Source organism: Curcuma longa, chromosome 4 (assembly GCF_044706935.1).
Source record: "Curcuma longa cultivar G26 ecotype Majalengka, Jawa Barat chromosome 4, ITB_CL_G26_1.1, whole genome shotgun sequence".
Classification (NCBI taxonomy): Eukaryota; Viridiplantae; Streptophyta; class Magnoliopsida; order Zingiberales; family Zingiberaceae; genus Curcuma; species Curcuma longa.
In genome coordinates, this window is record NC_133864.1 from 14026695 (window position 1) to 14048366 (window position 21672).

The following is a 21672-nucleotide window of genomic DNA, read 5'->3' on the forward strand; positions in this document are numbered from 1 at the left end:
GGTATTGTCCGATCATATGGCTTTCAGATTTTGGGGATTTTATTAGTAGTTTGAACTGTTAGGGTTGATGAGAATGGTGGTTCTGTGAAGGTGGATCTGGGTGTTATTGGAGATGGGGTTTTTGTTGGGTTAAATGGATCTGTTTGTTCTAAGTTGTTGAATCTTAATTAGTGTTTGATCTAGTCTTTTTGCTAGAATCAAGATTTTATTTATTGGGGTGAATTAATGTTGAATCGGTTGATGGGTGACAAATTCTTTGAAACCGAATCATGAAGCATTGGTTTTGTACTATTGCTCTTGAGTTAGTTTCTTAGAAATTTATCTAATCAACTAGGATTAAGTTTTAAGTAAGTTGGATTAGAACTAGGTCTAATCCTATTGGATTGATCTGTTTCGAACCATCCTTACAATTATGAACCTAATCAGGTAAGATTAACATAATGTGGATTTTAACTTGGGTTGTTTAAGCATGAGATTAATTATATTAATTAGTTAATGCAATTAATTAATTAATTAGTTAATTCCGGTTAAAAGCAACCCAACGGTTAGATTAGTTTAACCCAAATTAGATTAATTGAATAGGGTTAAACTAACCTTAAATTTGATTAGGGTTTTGTTTGATATATCCTCGCATTTAGGGATGTTTTATTTTATTTGCAGGTTCTTGATTGTTGATCGGATACTACGAGGATATTTCTGGGGGTTCTTGTGTTTGACTTGCGATACATCAGGTGGGTAATTTACTGTATTTGGTCGATACAGTTCATTTCCTCTCTTCCAGTGCATAATTCTTTTACTATTGATGTAGTTTGATACTTTGATTCTATTTCGGTTTGATACTTGTATACCTTTGATGTTATTCACATTTATACCATGCTTGCCCTTGTACGATTGACCTTGGATTACCATTCTGATTATTATTCTATCCATTCGTATGTCTTTGATGATCACTATCTGATATAGTTCCTTTCTTATGATACTGATGACCTGTAGAGCTTATTACTTACGCTTACTGACTAGTTTGGTAGGTATGATCACTCTGATTTGAGCATCTCGTTATGATGCATGATAACGATTGTAAATCCCATGATGTGGGTCTATCGTGATGGTAGTTGGCCTTTAGTGGCATTATTATATAGGTGGTTGGTATACCCTATTTCCATCTTGGTGATGGCGACTGTATGGCAGTGTACGCGATCGATGGTTGTATGACAGTGTACACAGCCGAGTCGATGATCTGCCTCGACACCGGGTAGGGGTGATACTCGGAGAGTACATGGTTGGTACGTCGGGGATGAGTATTAGAGGACAGATGTCGGTCATAGTATACGTAGCTTATCATAGCTACTGGATCATAGAGCTGTCAAACGGGCCAACCCATGGCGGGGCGGGCTAACCCATGGCGGGCCCATCATATGGCGGGGCGAGGCGGGCTAACCCACCAATTTGGCGGGTTGGGAAATCTCCAACCCAACCCAACTCAAGGCGGGCCGCGGGTTAGGCGGGCCAACCCGCGGGCCTGTTAAAAAATAAAAAAATATTTAAAATATTTAAAATTTTAAGTTTAAAGTATAATTTAAATTGATTAAGTTGAAAGTTTTAAGTTTGAATTATAATTTTTAAGTTTAAATTGTATTTTAAATAGATGAAACACACTAATTCATTAAGTTTTATATTTTAATTTTAAAATTTATAATAAATATATAAACTTTCTCAACCCGCGGGCCAACCCAAGCCCGCCGCGGGCCAACCCACGCGGGTCGCGGGCCTAGGCGGGCCAACCCACCTCAACCCATCTTAAAATGGGTTGATAAAATTTCAATCCAACCCACCTAAATTTCTTGGCGGGGCGGGTCAACCCGGCGGGCCTAACCCAACTTGACGGCTATACTGGATCACCGGACTATTTTGTTGTAGGGCGCGGAGTACTAATCCCTGATGCCAGACATTCCCAGACTCAAATGATTGCACGAGTTCTGTAGTGAGTGTGACATTTGCATCATGCATATGCGCATCATGTGCTTGATATATATATATGTATTGGACTGCAGTGATACTGCATTTTGATGGTCTACTTGTTTGACTCTTGACTGTTGCACTATGTTTGATATGTTGTTCATATGGTGCATTACATGAGATCTATGTTAGTTGTTATTTATCTGCAGAGATATTCTTGATACCTTGTTGACCTTTGGTATGTATCTATCCTCTTGCTTTTATTTTATTCATGCACTTTCTTTCTGTATTACCCACTGAGTATTTGTACTCACATCTTTGGACCCTGAGATTTTTCTGTCTTCCCAGATATCAGGTAGGAGCTTACAGAGTATGCCAGAGATCTGCCAGCTATGCCATCTCACAGCGAGGACTTCGTATACATGTGTGGGTGTTGTTGTGATGTGGTGTATGTATATGATTGGTTTACTTTCCGCAGTTTCGGATTTTCGACTTTGTATCGATGATGCTAGTGGATTGTCATGTGTGGTACTTTTAGACTTGTGTCTATTGATATGGATTTTATTGGGTTTCTATTTTCGCTCGTATTGTTTCGAGTTTTGCATACTTGTCGAGTTTATTCGCTAGTAACTGTGTAGAATCAGAAATTCTATTTGTTATGCTTATGTAGGATGTGTATGTGGCCGTGTGGGTCACCTTTTATTTATGTTTTGTTATGTACATCCATATTTTGTAGTATGGATATACCGTGTAGGCCTTTATATATGTTTGTATACAGGGAATTGTCATGGATACTGGGGAGGTGCTGTCGAAATTTTTTGGAGGGCTATCTTCCTGGTCGTGACAGTTGGGAATTGGTGGAAACGATGGATAGACCCGGCGGATCCAGGATGGGAGGAAGCAGTGGCAGCGACGGCGGAAGGATGTGGGAATCCTATAAATACATGCCCACTTCTCTCAATTTTGTTCTTCGGCTTCCTTCGGTGGCAATCGGTAATTTCAAATTTTTTTGTATTTGTATCAGATATTCATATTCTGTTTTTTTGTTCTTCGGCTACCTCTAGCGGTGATCGGTAATTTTACATTTTTTTGTATTTATATCAAATATGTATATTCTATTTTTTTTTGTTCTTCGGCTTCCTCTGGTGATCGGACTGTACTGATCGGTACAATGATTTACTGAACGAATATAAATTGTGCTTGGAGGAAATGAATCAATTACAAAATAAAATCCTAGAACTGAAAAGTCGTTGAAAATTAGTGGAGATGATGAATAAACTCGGCAGATCCAAGATGGGAGGAAGCAGTGGCGGCGACGAAGGAGTGATAGCGGAAGTAGTGGCAGCGGCAACAGCGGCGACGGAGTGATAGGGAGAAATAGTGGCGCCGAAAGCAGTGGCGCGGGAAGCAGTGGCGGCGGCGGTGGTGGCGGAGGTGTAATGACATCCATACGGCTCGTACAAGATGGAGCTATGCACTCATGACAACGAATTCGGTCGCTAATTAGAAATCGACTTGAAATATCGATCGCTAAAATTACCGATCAATTTCAATTCAGTCGCTAAATTTAGCAATCGAATTAAAATTTGATCGCTAAATTGAATTATGATGATTTTTTAATGATTTTTTTATCGGTTACTAATCGATCGTTAATCGGCGCCAACTTTTATATTTTTTATTTTTTACGATAATTGAAATATGTTCTAGATGTTTCTTCATTTTTCTTCTTATAAATACCCGGTTTCCTCCTTCCTCCCGTCATCCTCTTCTTAGATCGAGTTTCTGCTTCCCGTCGACCTCTTCTCCATCCGATTTCTTGCTTACTTCGGCATGGTGATCGGTAATTTCAGATCTCCTGTTCTTCGGCTTCCTCTGGCGGCGATCGATAATTTTAACATTTTTGTATTTGTATTAGAGCATATTCTATTTTTTTTTAATCTTCTGCTCCTTCTAGCCATCGATAATTTCACCCGACGACTGTATTGATTGCTACAATGGATTACTAAACGAATATCTATTAGATACGAGAATTTTATTATTTTATTTCTATTTTATTTTAACTTTTAGTAGACCGATTTTGAACTAAATTAAAAGAATTTTGGTTTGATTCATGATGGAAGAGAATTTTGATAAATTGGAATAGATTAGAAATTTCGTCTCGAGGAGACGAAACAAACAAAATTAGTTTGGGTCAAATAGGAGTTCGTTTGAGTAGTAAACCAAGCAAATCAATTAATTTAAGAAACCCCTAAAAATTAAACCGATTTAACCTAAACCCAAACCCCTTTTTAAGAAGTTACTGTGTAGTCCTCAAAATAACTACCGCCACTGATTCCTTCTGCGCTTGCGCGACCCGCATCCGCACCCGTGCCCGCGTCTCGCTAAACCGACGGACGCCATAGCCCATGCCCGCGTTTGCTGGCGAAAACTTCGGGTAAAGAAGGTTGCAAATCGCAAGTAACCCTAACTACACCTCTCCTCTTCTCTGTTTCGCCGTCACTCGACGCCACCGCCCTCTTCCCCTGACCGCGCCGCCGCGGTGGAAACCGACCAGGTGCTGCCCTATCCACCGCCTCCTCTTGTCCTCCTCACACAAAGACTGCCACCTTCATTGTCGCAACATGGAGAAGAAGTCCTGCCGCCACCGCCACCGGATCACCGCCGCCAACCAAAGTTGGGTTCTAGGGTTTCAGATTTAAGGTGAGTTTTGCATTCTTGAATTTGGTTAGTTCCGGTCTTGATTAGGTTCGGTGAAGGATGGGGATAGGGGTTTCTAGAATTTAAGCTTATTCGGTTTACTGGTTTATTGGAAGGGGGTTATTGAGGCTTGGTTGTATGGTTAGGGTTCGGTTGAAGAAGATGGTCTGTTAGGGTGGGCATTTTAGTTGCTGTATGTTTACCGTGACCATGACTTTATCCCTCTTTCAAGATGAAAATTGGATAAAACCTAATTAGAGTTTAACTTCATATGTTTTAGAATATGCACATGAGTTATAAAACCTTGCAATTTACTCTTAATGCTTTCTTGTTTAAGTTGATCATAGTTTAGGGTTTGTTTGGTTGAAAAGTTAAGATTGATCTGTTAATATGAATTACCTATAAGATTAGGTTAGTCTAATTTTTACATTTTAATATTTAGTTAATAATTAATTAATCAAGTTAATTGGATTAATTAGGAAGGATGAATTGGGGTTAAGGTTAACCTTTGGTTCGGGTGAGTGGTTAGGTTAGCCTGAGATTAACCTTAGTTCGGCTAGGGTTTGATCTATTTTAGAATTTAGTATACTAGTTACTTAGTGGGTGTTATATATTGTAATCTGCAGGATTTTGATTTGCGGATCCTGTTATACGGAGAGGTTCCAATTTTGACGCGCGTTACACTAAGTGGGTACCTTCTATCCTTGGACTCTTAATCTTCCTTGTGCATGAATAAATAAATATTAAATTGATATATGTATATTTATATGTGTATAATTGTTTTAAAAGGGGATTAAAATGATCTTTAAAATATTGAAATCGGGTTAAAATAATTAAATTATTAAAGGGTAAATAATTGATTTATTTCCTGTTCGCACATGGGTTCATCTGGGGGATTTAAAATGGGAAAGGGTGTTTTCCAAAATTCAAATAGATATTCTCGTTTACTCTGCTATTGATACTTATCTTTTAACACTGCTTGACCTTTTATTTCTTATGTTGTTGATATTACATCTGGTTGATACTTATCCTTACCTGCAAATTTGATTGTGATACCCAAATGAATGAATAACATTTAATTTGGTTGAGTTGGTCATTTAGACAACTCATGAAGATACTGAAAATATAACAAGGATGATAATTGATGAAAAGACATAACGTGAAATGAGATAAAAAGAGAAAAGGATAAATATTAAAAGGTGTCAACTATGAGCCTAGATTTATACCAGAGTTTTACCATAGTACTGGACCGTACACCTGAGGAGAGGTGCAAGACATAGTCCTCGGTCCAGAGCACTTGACCGCCCACATATCGTTGTGGTAGCGCGGAGGCCGCGGTCAGTGTTTATTTGTCTTCCACCGGTGAGGGCTAGAGAGACGACAGCCCGTACGTTAGATAACGTATGCGACAATATATTCTGAAGAGGCGATGTTAGCCTAGATTATGAGATTTTATTATTTTTCTACTATGATGATATTGGCTCTTGTTATATTGCTTATACACCTGTTGACACTGATTATAGAAATTAATTATTCATGACGAGATTATACTGATGATAATGAGATATGACATGATTAAACAATCAAGATTGAGAAGCTATCATAAATCATGATAATTAAGTTGAGATATGAAATTAACATATGAACTGTTACTTGATTTCAATCCATGATAATTGAAGATAGTGATACAGATATATAGATATATACACCTATTATGTATAAATGGAGAACTTTAAGAAGATCTTAAAATGACATTGAGAATTGTGACCTACTCTATTTCCTTGGCTTCTTAAATAAGATTAAATTCATGTACATCTTTTCTGATTACCCACTTAGCCTTTGGCTAACTGTCTACATTCTTTGACTTCTAGTTGCAGGCACAGGTTAGTAGATAAGGACATCGGAGCTTGGAGTTCTGCCGGACTGCCCCCATCTCACCGCAAGGCGAAATTGATTTTCTTTCGTATGTTTTGATTTGGATTTTAATTAGGTGTGTGGTCGTCTATTTCTTTGGGGTTTCAGATTGTATTTCATATCCGTGATTTTATCGTTGTATTACTTTACGTTTCCGCATTCATAACTTCAGACTTTTGTTACTTTACGAGTCTATTCGTTAATAGTTGTGTAGAATTAGAAATTTCTTTCTTATGCATGTGTAGGATGTGTAAATGGTTGTGTGGGTTATCTTTGCTTTTGTTCATTTGTGTAAATCCATATTTTGTTGTATGGATAGGTCCCCGGGGCCTTATATTCATGTTTGTATTCAGGGAATTATCATGGATACTAGGGAGGTGCTGCCGAAATTTTTTTCGGACGACCTCCTAGGTTGTGACAATATCAGTTGTGCTTGGAGGAAGTAAATTAATTACAAAATAAAATCTTAAAACTGCAAAGGCGTTGGGAACTAGTGGAATTGATGGATAGACCCGGCGGATCCAGGATGGGAGGAAGCAGTGGCAGTGGAAGGATGGGGGAATCCTATAAACACAGGCCCGCTTCTCTTAATTTTGTTCTTCCGCTTCCTCCGGTGGCGATCGGTAATTTCAGATTTTTTCATATTTGTATTAGATATGCATATTCTTTTTTTTGTTCTTCGGCTTCCTCTGGCGACGATCGGTAATTTCAGATTTTTTTTGTATTTGTATCAGATCTGCATATTCTTTTTTTTTTGTTCTTCGGCTTCCTCTGGTGATCGGATTGTACTGATCGGTACAGTGAATTACTGAACTAATATAAACGGTGCTTGAAGGAAGTGAATCAATTACAAAATAAAATCCTAGAACTGAGAAGGTGTTGGGAATTAGTGGAGATGATGAATAGATCCGGTAGATCCAAGATGGGAGGAAGCAGTGGCGATGTAGAGGAGTGATTGGGGAAGCAGTGGCAGCGGCGATAGCAGCGACGGAGTGATGGGGAGAAATAGTGGCACAGAAAGCAGTGGCGCAGGAAGCAGTGGCGGCGGCAGCGGAGGAGTAATGACATATCCATAGTGCTCGTACAAGACGGAGCTATGCACTCATTACAACGAATTCGATCGCTAAAAATAGCTAATTTTAGCGATCGAATTTGAATTCGGTCACTAATTAGCGACCAACTTGAAATATCGATCGCTAAAATTAGCGATTGATTTTAATTTGGTCGCTAAATTTAGCGACCGAATTCAAATTCGATCGTTAAATTGAATTACGATAATTTTTTTTATTGGTTGCTAATCCATCGTTAATCGGCATCAAGTTTTTATTTTTCATTTTTTACGATAATTAAAATATGTTCTAGATGTTTCTTCATTGTCCTTCTTATAAATACCCGCTTCCCTCCTTCCTCCCGTCGTCCTCTTCTCAGATCGAGTTTCTGCTTTCCGTCGACCTCTTCTCCATCCGATTTCTTGCTTCCTTCGGCATGGCGATCGGTAATTTCAGATCTCTTATTCTTCGGCTTCCTCTGGCGGCGATCGTTAATTTTAGCTTTTTGTACTTGTATCAGAGCATATTTTGGTGTTTTTTTGTTCTTCTGCTCCTTCTAGCCATCGGTAATTTCACCCGACGACTGTACTGATCGCTACAATGAATTACTAAACGAATATCAGTTATGCTTGGAGGAAGTAAATTAATTACAAAATAAAATCTTAAAACTGCAAAGGCATTGGGAACTGGTGGAAATGCTGGATAGACCCGGAGGATCCAGGATGGGAGGAAGCAGTAGCAGCGGCGGTGAAAAGATGGGGGAATCCTATAAATACATGCCCGCTTCTCTCAATTTTGTTCTTCGGCTTCCTCTGGTGGCGATTGGTAATTTCATTTTTTTTTGTATTTGTATCAGATATGCATATTCTATTTTTTTTGTTCTTCAACTTCCGCTACGGCGATCAATAATTTTAGATCTTTTTGTATTTGTATCAAATATGTATATTCTTTTTTTTTGTTCTTTGGCTTCATTTGGTGATCGGACTGTACTGATCGGTACAGTGAATTACTGAACGAATATAAACTATGCTTGGAGGAAGTGAATTAATTACATAATAAAATCCTAAAATTGAAAAAAGCTTTGGAAATTAGTGGAGATGATGGATAGACCCGGCGGATCTAAGATGGGAGGAAGCAGTGGCGGCGGCGGCGGAGTGATGGGGGAAGCAGTGGTGCGGGAAGCAGTGGCGTCTTCGACGACGACAACGACAAAGTGATTGGGAGAAACAGTGGTGTGGAAAGTAGTGGCGCGACAAGCAATGGCGGCGACGGAGGAGGAGTAATGGCATATCCACACGGCTCGTACAAGACGGAGCTATGCACTCATTACAACGCGACTCAACGATGCATCTTCGCAGAACAATGTCAATTTGCTCACAGCATCGAAGAGCTTCATCCCACTTTGCGCCATCCCTTGTATCGAATTCAACAATGTCGGTGATACTCCAAGGGAAGTTGTCGGCACGGCAACAAGTGTCACTTCTTCCACTCACCGCCCAAGGCCGAATAATCAATGACCAAAGCTTCCTATTTGATTTGCTATTTTTTACAGTTTCATGATGCATCATATAATAAATTTGAATAGTTGTCATTGTCATTGTCTATAAATTTACTCGAAAATTGCAATTCACTTTTGTGTGCCCGACCCTGTTGCAGAAATTTGATCGAATTCGAGTTCTAGTTCGATTAATTTCGATTGATCGAGTCATGTTGCGGACCGGTGCATGTTTCTTGGCTTTTCTTCTTATAAATACATGCCCACTTCCCTCCTTCCTCTCGTAGTCCTCTTCTTAGATTTTTAGAATCCTTTTCTCCATCCGATTTTTTAAGGTTCGACTTTCTTCGGCTTCCTATGACGATTGGTAATTTCAGATTCTTATCTCTCAATTTTGTTCTTCGGCTTCCTCTGGCGGCGATCGGTAATTTTGAATTTTTTTTGTATTTGCATAAGATATGCATATTCTTTTTTTTTTTGTTCTTCGGCTTCCTCTGGCAATCGGACTGTACTGATCGGTACAGTGAATTACTGAATGAATATAAACTGTTCTTAGAGGAAGTGAATCAATTACATAATAAAATTCTAAAACTGAAAAGGCATTGGGAATTAGTTGAGATGATGGATATATCCGACAGATTCAAGATGGGAGGAAGCAGTGGCGGCGGCGGAGGAGTGGTGGGGGAAGCAGTGGCAGCAGCGACCACGGCGACGGAGTGATGGGGAGAAACAGTGGCACGGAAAGCAGTGGCGCGGGAAGTAGTGACAGTGGCTGCGGAGGAGTAATGACATATCCATAGGGCTCGTACAAGACGTATGCACTCATTATAACGCGACTCAATGATGCAACTTCGGAGAACAATGTCAATTTGCTCACAGCATCGAAGAGCTTCATCCCACTTTGTGTCATCCCCTGTATCAAACTCAACGATGTCGGTGATTCTTCAAGCGAAGCTGTCGATACAGCAACAAGTGTCACTTCTTCCACTCATCGCCCAAGTCAGAATAATCAACGATCAATGCTTTCTATTTGATTTGCTATTTTTTGCAGTTTGCGTCTATAAATTTACTCGAAAATTACAATTCACATTTGTGGTGTGGCCCCGTTGCAGAAATCCGGTCGAATTTGAGTTCCGGTTCGGTTAATTTCAGTCGATCGAGTCATGTTGCGGACCGGTGCATGTTTCTTGGCTTTTCTTCTTATAAATACATGTCTGCTTCCCTCATTCCTCCTTCTGTTGTCCTATTCTCAGATCTGTAGAGTCCTTTTCTTCATCCGATTTTTTCAAGTTTCGACTTTCTTCGATTTCCTCTGACACGTTCTTCGACTTCCTATGGCGATCTATAATTTCTGATTCTTATCTCTCAATTTTGTTCTTCATCTTCCTCTGACAGCGATCGGTAATTTCAAATTTTTTTTGTATTTGTATCATATATGCATATTCTGTTTTTTTGTTCTTCGGCTTCTTCTGGCGATCGAACTGTACTGATCGGTACAGTGAATTACTGAACGAATATAAACTGTGCTTGGAGGAAGTGAATCAATTACCAAATAAAATCTTAGAACTGAAAATGCATTGAAAATTAGTGGAGATGATGGATAGACCCAGTGGATCCAAGATGAGAGGTGGTGGCAGCGATGGAGGAGTGATGGGGAAGTAGTGGCGCGGGAAGCAATGGCGGCGACGACGACGGTGACGGAGTGATGGGGAAAAACAGTGGCGTGGGAAGCAGTGGCGGCGGTGACAAAGGAGTAATGACAAATCCATATAGCTCGTAGAAGATGGAGCTATGCACTCATTACAACGCGACTCAACGATGCAGCTTCGGAGAACTATGCCAATTTGCTTACAGCACCGAAGAGCTTCGTCCCACTTTGCGTCATCCCCTATATCGAACTCAACGATGTTGGTGATACTCCAAGGGAAATTGTCGGTACAACAACAAGTGTCACTTCTTCCACTCAATACCTAAGTCAGAATAATCAACGATTAAAGCTTCCTATTTAATTTGCTATTTTTTACAGTTTCATGTTGCATCATATAATAAATTTGAATAGTTGTTATTGTCATTGTTTATAAATTTACTCGAAAATTACAATTCGCTTTTGTGGCGTGGCCCCGTTGTGGAAATCCAGTCGAATTCGAGTTCCGATTCGGTTAATTTCAGTTGATCGAGTCCGGTGCATCCACACGAACCACTTCGTACATTACATCGGGAGGGGGCTTCCTGAGATCTCAATCCGCCTTTTATCCGTTCTAATCGCATCGTTCCCTGCTCTTCTGTCTTCGATTCACAAGAGTCTCGGAAATGGGATGTGACGCCAGATCTAGAGCCTCGCCCCCGATCCGATTCTGATCCGTGGAGTTCTCGCGTTGCCGCGCTGAATCCATGGCGGGCGCCGTCTCCGCGCTGTTCCTCCTCGACATCAAGGGCTGCGTCCTCATCTGGAGGGACTACCGCGGGGACGTCTCCGCAATACAGGCCGAGCGCTTCTTCACAAAAGGAGGTGACTCCTGTTCCATATCCCTTTTTTTTTTCTTTCTCCGAATCCATCTAGATCCGTTGCGGAACTCTAGAATTCGCTTGCCAACTCGTTCTCGGTGCAAAGGTGGAAACTTGAGCTCCTGCTTTGGCGTTACAGGGAGACCCGGAGTCGCACTCGCCTGTGGCGTTCGATGGTGGGATCAGTTATATGTTCATCCAGCACAATAATGTCTTTCTAATGACAGCTGCGAGGCAGAATTGCAATGCTGCTAGCATCCTCCTCTTCCTGCATCGCGTCATTGATGTGAGCATTCCTTATTAGCGATGTAATTTCCGTTCTCATACGACTTTTCTTCATCTATTTCTTGAATTCTTGACGATGCAGGTATTTAAACATTATTTCGAGGAATTGGAGGAAGAATCCTTGAGAGATAATTTTGTAGTTGTGGTAAGGGATTTTCTTCTTCTTCTTATTTTCTGACTTGGTCTTGTTGGTGCCGAACGCAATTCAATGAACAAGTATGGGGTTTTATTTTCTCTCTCCTTCCCTTTCATATCCTGCACATTGAAATTGAATTGCCTATTGCGGACAATACGAGCTGCTTGATGAGATGATGGACTTTGGTTACCCTCAGTACATTGAAGCTAAGATTCTGAGTGAATTCATCAAAACGGATGCATATAGGATGGAAGTCGTACAGAGGCCTCCAATGGCTGTCACAAATGCAGTGTCATGGCGCACTGAAGGCATTCGATACAAGAAAAATGAAGTAGGTCATGCGTTCCTTCGTTGCTGGTTCTGTTCGTCACTATTCATCAAATTATCCTTGTGTAAAGGTGTGAACATATTTTTTTATTTCTCAGGTATTCTTGGATGTTGTTGAAAGCGTGTGAATATTCTCATTAACAGCAATGGACAGATTATCCGTTCTGATGATGTTGGGGCGTTGAAGATGAGAACATACTTGAGGTGAAGTAATGTTTTATTTCTCTCATTTCGTTTAAATTCTTCTCTCTAGGTTCTGTTATTTTTTAGACCATTCATTTTTCTCTCTGTTCAAGGTCATTCATAAGCTCACACTAATGTGTTTTTTCTTTTTTGCTATTGGGTAGATGTGATCGATTTGCTATTTTGTATTTTCGGATATGTCAGTAACAAATCACAAATGGTAAAATTCCATAGTATTACTTGGTATGTTTAACAGTCATGATGATTCACTAACCTCTATTCCTTAAACACCTCTTATGGATCATTACTCATGTTTGTCCCAAGAAGCATAAAGTTTCAATAAAATTTGGGCAACTTATTCATTAGATGTTGTGTTCATTATAGCTACGAGGCAATCAAATATGGCAGCCTCATACTAGGTGCTTCAAGGCCCCACGGACATTAGTTACTCATTGTATAATTTTAGTGATTTTTTTTTTGTCAATTCTCTCAAATTGTTTTCATCATATCTATTCAAAAATGCAATTCGATATAATTTGTGTTAAATTTGAATTAAGAAGCCAAATTATGGACTGAAGTTGATATTTTAGAAAAAAAAAAAAGGGGGGGGGGGGGGGGGGGGGGGGGTGTATATGGGATACCAGTAAACTGCAAGGGAGTGCATATAATTTACGCTTAAAAAAATCTAGTGGAGTTTTAATTTAGGGTGATAGAAGCAATGGGGGTCACTCCCTAGGGCTGCCACTGGGTGTATTTTAAATCTGTTAATGCTGAAGCTTATAGATTGGTCAACTAAGACGAGATCTAGTGTGCCCATAACTTTCTATATATATATATATATATATATATATATATATATATATATATATATATATATATATATATTTCAAATTTGCAACTTCAATACTCATGGTGTTGCATGGAGTCTCTGAAGATGTAAACCTGTTATTGTGCTTGATTGATGGGCTAAGAAAATTTGTGGGTGACGTGGGGGTAAGCATAGATTTGTAAGGTTAATAGTATAGATTTAAGGACATTTGATATTTATACAGCCTGATTCAACCATGTGAATGGTTCAATCGTGTAGATTGCTAAACGGTGAGCCATCTTTATGCTTCTGTTGACAAACATGGAATCTCTTGTATATAGGTATCTGAATTTCCTGCCCAACACTTGAACGTGCATTTTATTTGTCACAATCTTATTACTAAGCTTTCGGCATATGGACAATAATTGTTTTTCTTCTCCATTGTGCTTGTCATCAGACATCAATAACATCGTGTTTAAGCAGTAAAGTTAGTAGTGGTTGGAGTTAGTAGTGTTCAAGACCGAATCCTGCAATGTCACTGTCTTCAACTTGTTGCTTTTTGATGGAACCAAACTGATCGGCTTTGTCTTCTAATTTCTACAGACATTGTTTTTTTTTTTTTGGGTGAAATGATAGGTATCGCTTTTGCAAGTTTTTCATCTGCGCTTATGAACAATGAACACATCGAGCAACATGCATTGAAGCATCTAGCAGGTGCCTGGTTAAGCGTGAGGGAAAGGTAAAGTTAATTCCAACTTTGGAATACTGCCATTTTCCAGGTTGGAGATCTCCAGCATTCCAACTTTTTGTGTGAGGTCGTGGAGGATCCGGGATGAATTATTATGGCTATCAAAGTGGGCATTGGCTCTTGTCATCTTCACCCTCCTAACTGATATCTTACTTGCTCAGAAGGACATGGAAACAGTTTTGTGGCTGTTCAAAATACCTGCTGATAGTAACCTAATATGGTGAGTGATAGATGGTAAGAGGTACATTGATTAGGATTAGGACAAAAAACAAGGACAAGAATTGCCCACTAATTATCTATATTTGTCACTATAAGCTTCTGAAATCTCTACTTGTTACATTGTTGAGTAAAGACAGAAAGCCTGACAGTATCATAACAGCCGTACATTATCCTCCCGTGCATACTTGAGAATTTGTAGGATAGGTGGGAGACATTGTGAATGATAGTTCACTGGTACATGGACCTACCATCCTTTTAAGCCTACTGGTAAGTGATCCCATAGTTTATTGACACAGAGAAAATGCAAGTGTTGCTTTTTGCAGTAGAACCCTAGTAAATATTTCCACAGGTTTAGGAATGAGTAAGTGGCCATCATGCATTTTGACATGGAGAAGAGCATCCACATGAAGAAGCTTCTCAGTATTTACTAACAAAGGAGCATGCAAGCGTTAGTAATGTGAGAGGTGGAGCATCTGCAGAATCCAGTTAAATATCACAATTCTCACGTCATAAAAATTAATGGTGTTGAATGAAACATGAGAAGCACATGGTGGCCCCCTGACCCCGAGGCCATTTGTGTCTTGATGCCTTCCTTTGGTCCAAGGCAGCTCCTGCCTCACTTCCACTGAGCATGAGCTATGTTTACTTTGTGGATCACCAAGCTTCAGATACTGTCACAAGAACATGATCAAAAAGATAAAGCTGTTACACGAGAGGACAAGATGAAGATGATTTCAGCACCCACAAGATTCGCAGAGAAGGCAACAAAATGTACAGCTCAGGTCTCTGCCAAGATTGGAAAAGAGTTGCAAGCATTAAATAACTGGTGAAGCTTGTTTTAAGTGGCATAAACTATGTTTTCTGTCAAGGTTCGTTAAAGCTCAAACTTTGTAGCACACGTTACTCGCTCTCGCAATATGAAGATTGAGATCTTGGAGAAACGGTACGTACCAAATTTAGTGACTACAAATCTAATCTCTAGCTAATGCTTTATCCTTCTGCATTCAGAGTATAAAGATTCAGCCAGGCGTTCTCGATCGACAATTGAGACCAGAGAAAAATTATGCTCTTTTTACAGAGGATGCAATATCTTGCACTGCAGTAATGCATTTCTCACGGTCAATTATTTAGCGCAGAAACCAGCACTATGAACAAATCGATCAGATCCTTGTTTGACAACATGACGCTGCGGCACTTCGATTCTCCAGACGATTTTGTTGTCGCTCGGATCCAGCAGCTTCTTCTCCACGGGCATGGCGGCGACCTTTGACCGGCCGACGATGCTGCCCTTGCTTCGTTCTGTTTGAGGCAGCTCACAGGCGCCGCTGACGGAGTGGCGCCTTATCTCCGCTGGGGGGATGAAGCAATCGACGGAGAGACCAGGCACGTTGAACGACACCTCTTCGATCGTCCAGACCTCTTCCATCCTCGTCTTGGTGTGGCTCATCGCCTCCTCGCCGAACCTGAACAGAGTCACCACGGAACGCCCTGAATGGGCGATCATTACACCGTCGATGGCGCGGTAGTCGTCGAAGGAGGAGTTGATTGTGGTCTCCCAGTACACAGCGTCACCGCCAGCGTTGGAGATGCGAGTGAGATGGGAATCCTCCAAGTGGATCAGGAGCCCTGTTCGCTGGCTGAAGTAGCCGAACAGGACGTGCCGGATGATCTCGGCGGGGCCTTCGCTACGGGCCTTCAGCGTCTGTGGATCGGCGGAAAGCTTGAGTATGAAGCAATCCTCCCCGTGGATCTTTTTCTCCCCGATGCAACGTGCACTTGCAAACATGCTTGCCGTGGTCAACGGATCAAGGCCCTGTTCCAAGAAACTCGCTCGCGTTTAATCAAAAGATGGAGTCTTTGTCAAGCAACGGTGAATTAAGATGGATGTAGGACGTTATCGATGATACAGATTGAAGAGATTTGCACCTGGAGGGCGCGGCGAAGAGGGCGAACGGGGCCCTTTGCAGCGTGCGCACCGAGCCAGGGAGTGTGCCGCCAGACGATCTTTCCGTTGGAGCCGGCGTGGACCTTGCTTCCGCCGACGGCGAGCTCGACGTACCACATGTCCGGGGCCATCTGCCAGAGGACAAAACTGCCCGACTCGGCGGCGGTTGCGCCACCGCGGTTCTTCACCACCTTGGTTGGAGTCTCGAACTCTGACGCCATCATCCTCACTTTTCCCATGGCGTAGGCGTTGCGGATGGAGCTCTGCAGCTTGAGACCGCCCGATGCGGCTGTATACTGCTGCAGTATGTACTGGGCCGATGAGGTTTCCTGAAAGAATATGGAAGCTGCGTCAAAAGGCGGAGGCTGTACAAAGAAAATTAAATCCCAGATTACATATTCCAAAGAAAGCTTGCAGTTTCAGCACCGGCGCAAGAAGATGACAAAAAAGGCTGAAAAATAACGGCAACATGGGAAAAGCAAGGTCGAGGCTTACAATGGAAGTGTCTTTGATACTGAGATGCGGGAGAGGATCGACGGTGCTGACGTGAACGGGAGCGAGCGGCGCCCCCATGACCCCGAGCAAAAGCCGAAGGTCAGAAGTGCGAAACGAGCAACCAGCGGCGGCAGCCGAAGAAGATGTGGCGGACGGCATCCGCGAGAACTGGCCACGAACCCAGTGGCCCCACCGTTCTCTCTGTTGACCCCCAACCTCTTTCGGCGCGTCCCCGTCGGGGCCCTCCATGAGCGGCGACAGTGCCTCCCCTACGGGCCGGAAGCTCGAGGATCTCGCTATCATCTGCGCCTCCGCCAGCGCCTGCACCAACGGCTGCTGAGGCTGCCTCTCCTCGCTCTGCCCCTTCCTCCGCCGCCGCGGGAGGGTCGGAAGCGCTCCAGAAGAGGTATTCCTCTTCGCCGCGGGGCTCTTAGTTCTCAATCTCGCCGGCGACAGCCCCCGCACCACCTCCTCAAGCGCCGAGAAGAACCCGTGTTTCTTCTCCATGAACTCGACCAGCTTCCTCAGCAAGTCCCCCAACCAACTGGAGATGGAGGGAGGAAGGCAGTGCGAAATTTATTCTCACGACGACCGAGAAACGATACCACACCACCACACAGAGCTGCTTGAGAAGGAGAACTGTAGCAACACAGAGCTGCTTGAGAAGGACTGCAACGATGGCAACTCAAGCAGCAAAACCAATAAAAGGAAAGCAAAGCGATGGGGCAAATGGTAAATTTAACGCCAAAACATGGGAGGTGCAACCTGTAATGTGATTCATCATATGGGTCACAGGCGTACGGACAAGAGCTTCACTATTTCAGATAGATCCGATCACCTCCTGTAACATTATTTGATCATCCCGGCAGACACTTCACTGGAGGCTGAAGCCCAAGGCGGGGAGAGGAGGAAGTCACCGCGAGTGAGTCAACTCGCTTGATCACCAGCGGGGAGCAGCACATGTGCGGCGCCTAACTGGACGGAATGGAGACGGCTTGGGCGGCACGTGCCAGCGCAAATACCTATTTTGCTTATTTAATTTTATCGGGTACTTATAGCGTTACGCAGAGTGATGCCAATAAAAGATTGAAAAACCCCAAAAGTACCCCTTGGCGAGCAGCTCCCAGTAGATGTAGCTCCGCCTCGTCGGTCTCGTCGGACTGGATGCTGAGGAGCAGGTTCTTGCGGCGGACGTCGGAACTGCGGCGCCGCGTTATAGAACCTGGTCACCCTCAGGATGTCACCCACACGGTAGCTGTTCAGATGGGGTAGGTGGTGTTCACCAGCTCGTATTCCTTGCCTACCTCCACGCCCACCAGATCTACCAGCCGCTGCCTGGGGGTCGGAAATTCCGAGGACAATCTAATAGGTTTCAGTTATGTTTTAGATAGCATTTTGGATGGTTGAGCACACGACTTGGAATAAATTTTGTAGAGCACACGACTGAAGAAGCCAAGAAGAGGAGATTGATATCTCCGGAGCATAGTTGAGTTGGTTATGACATAGCAGAGTTGCAGAAAAGGACAAGGATTCGAATCCTGACGAAGTCAGGCAATACCCTCCTACATCGTGACCAATTACAGTTTCTCGATTTACCTTCTCATAGATGATTTCTCGATTTACCTTCTCATAGATGATTTCTCGATTTATCTTCTCATAGATGAGCGTGAGACCGACCGTGTAGAACCGTGAAGGTCGGCGGATTCCACTTTTTTTGCAGAAGAACAAGATGAGAAGATTGCCAATTTATTAGATTCGAAACTTGGTGAACTAAATGAAAACAAGCTACTGTATGCTAAAGAAGGATATTCACAAGAGAAACACTGATTCGGAAGAAGAAGAAATACTTGCTACCAAGAAGTGCTTATAAGATCTTGGGAGGAAACAACATTTCTCTTGTACCACACTAATACAAAAGTAAATCCTGATTTAGTTTTTCTCTCACTCACTAAAACACTAGTGGACAACAGATCTTATAAAGAATAACGTTTGATAAAATTTAGCATGGGAATAGAAGAACAGGTAAGTAGGATGTTTAGGAGTTGCATGATTAGTAACTTGAACTAGAGGAGGAGCTACCGAGGATGGTGATACCAAGTTTGGCGTTGTAGTCTCCCACAGCCTGCAATAACAAACCGGAAGCTAACACAATAAGCAAGTCTGATATGAACCAAATATAACACCAATTCAAGCAGCAGAGACATGGCCCAAAGCATACCAGAATACTAAAATGGTATTCTGCCATAATAAATAATTGTTCAACTTTGTACTGCAAATCCTGCTATAATCAGCCTTCCCAGGCTGCTTATCCTTCCCAGCCTTCCCAGGCTGCCCAACCTTCTCAGCCTTCCCTACTGCTCAGCCTTTCTGCAGGCACCCCGAGCTCAATGCTCAGCTCCATCCTGAGATTCCGCACTCAATGGAGGTAGAGACCCACTCCCTCAGCATGCTCAACTCCATCCTGAGATTCCGCACTCAATGGAGGTAGGGATCCGCTCCCTCAGCCTTTCTACAGGCACCCCGAGCTCATTGCTCAGCTCCATCCTGAGATTCCGCACTCAATGGAGATAGGGACCCGCTCTCTCAGCATGCTCAACTCCATCCTGAGATTCCACACTCAATGGAGGTAGGGATCCCTGCACTCAGGCTGCTCAGCATTCTCAGCTGTCCCAGGCTACTCATCTTTCTCAGCCTTCCCAGGCTGCTCATCCTTCCTAGCCTTCCTAGGCTGCTCATCTTTCCCTGCACTCAGGCTGCTCATCCTTCTCAGGCATCCCAGGCTACTCATCCTTCCTAGCCTTCCCAGGCTACTCATCTTTCCCAGCCTTCCCAGGCTGCTCATCCTTCCTAGCCTTCCTAGGCTGCTCATCTTTCCCTGCACTCAGGCTGCTCAGCCTTCTCAGCTGTCCCAGGCTACTCATCTTTCCCAGCCTTCCCAGGCTGCTCATCCTTCCTAGCCTTCCTAGACTGCTCATCTTTCCCTGCACTCAGGCTGCTCAGCCTTCTCAGCTGTCCCAGGCTACTCATCTTTCCCAGCCTTCCCAGGCTGCTCATCCTTCCTAGCCTTCCTAGGCTGCTCATCTTTCCCTGCACTCAGGCTGCTCAGCCTTCTCAGCCATCCCAGGCTGCTCATCCTTCCTAGCCTTCCCAGGCTGCTCATCTTTCCCAGTCTTCCCAGGCTGTTCACCCTTCTCAGCCTTCCCAGGCTTCCCGATCGCTCAGCCTTTCTACAGGCACTCCGAGCTCCCTGCTCAACTCCATCCTGAGATTCCGCACTCAATGGAGGTAGGGATCCGCTCGCTCAGCCTTTCTACAGGCACTCCGAGCTCCCTGTTCAACCTCATCCTGAGATTCCGCGCTCAGTCGGCTCAGCAGCTTTATTATTCAGCTCAGCAGCTCTATTAGCTCAGTAGCTCAGTCAGCTCAGCAGCTCTATTATTCAGCTCAGCAGCTCTATTAGCTCAGTAGCTCAGTCAGCTCAGTAGCTCTATTATTCAGCTCAGCAGCTCTATTAACTCTGTCAGCTCAGCAGCTCTATTAGCTCAGTAGCTCAGTCAGCTCAGCAGCTCTATTATTCAGCTCAGTCAGCTCAGCAGCTCTATTAGCTCGGTAGCTCAGTCATCTCAGCATCTCTATTAGCTCAGTCAACGATGCTTCCCTGGTTCAGATTATGGCTTTTTCAGCCTCACTGATTTTCTTATATGGTTGCTCAGCCTTCCCTGGCTTCCCTGTACTCAGCCTTCCCATGCTCATCCCAGCTCTTAGTGACTCATCCGGGCCCTTAGCTACTCATCCAAGCCCTTAGCTACTCATCCCGGTATTCGGACACTCATCCAGGTCTCTTGGCCATCTCGGCCACCTCATCTCAATACCTCAACATTTCAACTATCTCAGCACCTCAGCATCTCAATATTTCAGCTATCTCAGCACCTCAGTATCTCATTATTTCGAATATCTCAGCAGTTCAGCATCTCAGCACCAGTATGATGAAAGAGATGGTTCGGTCGTTACACATAGTCCAGTCAGTTGGACTACGCCTCCTTCGACTAGACTTGATGGGGAGACTTGTGATGCCGGCGCATAAATGACGTGGCTCTTTCTCTAAGGTAAAAGTCAAGGGTCAAGGGGGAGTCAAGAATAAGGCTGATTTGGCAAGGTCAACATTTGTCTTTTGTGGATTCAACAAACTACACATGTCCCCAGACAGCCTTTATAAAGTTGTCATAGAAGATGCTCTTTTTCCTGCACATAATGCCAAAAGGAATAAAGAGGAGAGGAGATATGTCAGATTTGGTCTCCTTGTGTGCCTACATAAGGGAGAGCTCTAGCAAAGAGGGAGGAGGATCATCATCTTCGGCCGGGGGCATCATCTCCTTCTTCTGACAGGAGGACTTCTTCTTCTTCCTCTTCCTCCAAGAAGGGACACTTCCTCTTGTCGACGGGCTATGCATTTCAGGTTCTCATCTCTTCTTCGGAAAGGAAGCTCTTCTTCTTCTCCCTCTGGGAGGGCTGGTTCGACCTTCTAAACTCTTCTTCTTCTTTTACATTTCCATTTATCCTTCTACGGAATACTGACTTGAGCGTCGGAGTGGCCCGCCGGGACTTCCCGGCATCCCTCTCACCCTCTGTTCAAGTGCATTTCAGGTCCTCATCACCCTGTCCCTCTAACTCCGCTAGGAAGCGGTACCCGTCGGATCATTCGTTGACTGGTGGCTTGACCATCCCGGTTTTTAGCCGGAACACTCAGCAAGTCCTCCAACCAAGTGGAGATGGAGGGAGGAAGGCAGTGCGAAATTTATTCTCACGACAACCGAGAAACGATTACTACCACAACACTGTAGCAACACAGAGCTGCTAGAGAAGTAGAACGATGGCAACTCGAGCAGCAAAACCAATAAAAGGAAAGCAAA

The 21672-nt window shown here is 43.2% G+C and overlaps 1 protein-coding gene and 1 long non-coding RNA gene across 2 annotated transcripts; one reads left to right on the forward strand and one right to left on the reverse strand.

The window, feature by feature from the left end:
• The first annotated feature begins 12181 nt into the window (after positions 1-12181).
• Positions 12182-15420, forward strand: LOC141826905 (uncharacterized). The gene is made up of 4 exons (XR_012601658.1): positions 12182-12368; positions 12463-12568; positions 13992-15265; positions 15331-15420. It is a non-coding gene; the product is annotated as an uncharacterized LOC141826905 (long non-coding RNA).
• LOC141826904 (uncharacterized) lies at positions 15302-17336 on the reverse strand. The gene is made up of 3 exons (XM_074714227.1): positions 16763-17336; positions 16249-16596; positions 15302-16135 (listed from the first exon to the last, which is right to left on the reverse strand). Exons 1-3 carry the CDS (start codon positions 17267-17269, stop codon positions 15446-15448), a joined length of 1545 nt encoding a protein of 514 aa, XP_074570328.1. The 5' UTR covers positions 17270-17336; the 3' UTR covers positions 15302-15445.
• Positions 17337-21672: the final 4336 nt, after the last annotated feature.

Bases quoted from the DNA above. Each gene is read 5' to 3' on its own strand.
- LOC141826904 (XM_074714227.1), bottom strand. From the start codon at position 17,269: ATGGAGAAGAAACACGGGTTCTTCTCGGCGCTTGAGGAGGTGGTGCGG. The intron at 16,597-16,762 runs GTAAGCCTCGAC...ATATTCTTTCAG, and splicing joins GTATCAAAGACACTTCCATT to GAAACCTCATCGGCCCAGTA. The intron at 16,136-16,248 runs GTGCAAATCTCT...TTCTTGGAACAG, and splicing joins CTCTTCGCCGCGCCCTCCAG to GGCCTTGATCCGTTGACCAC.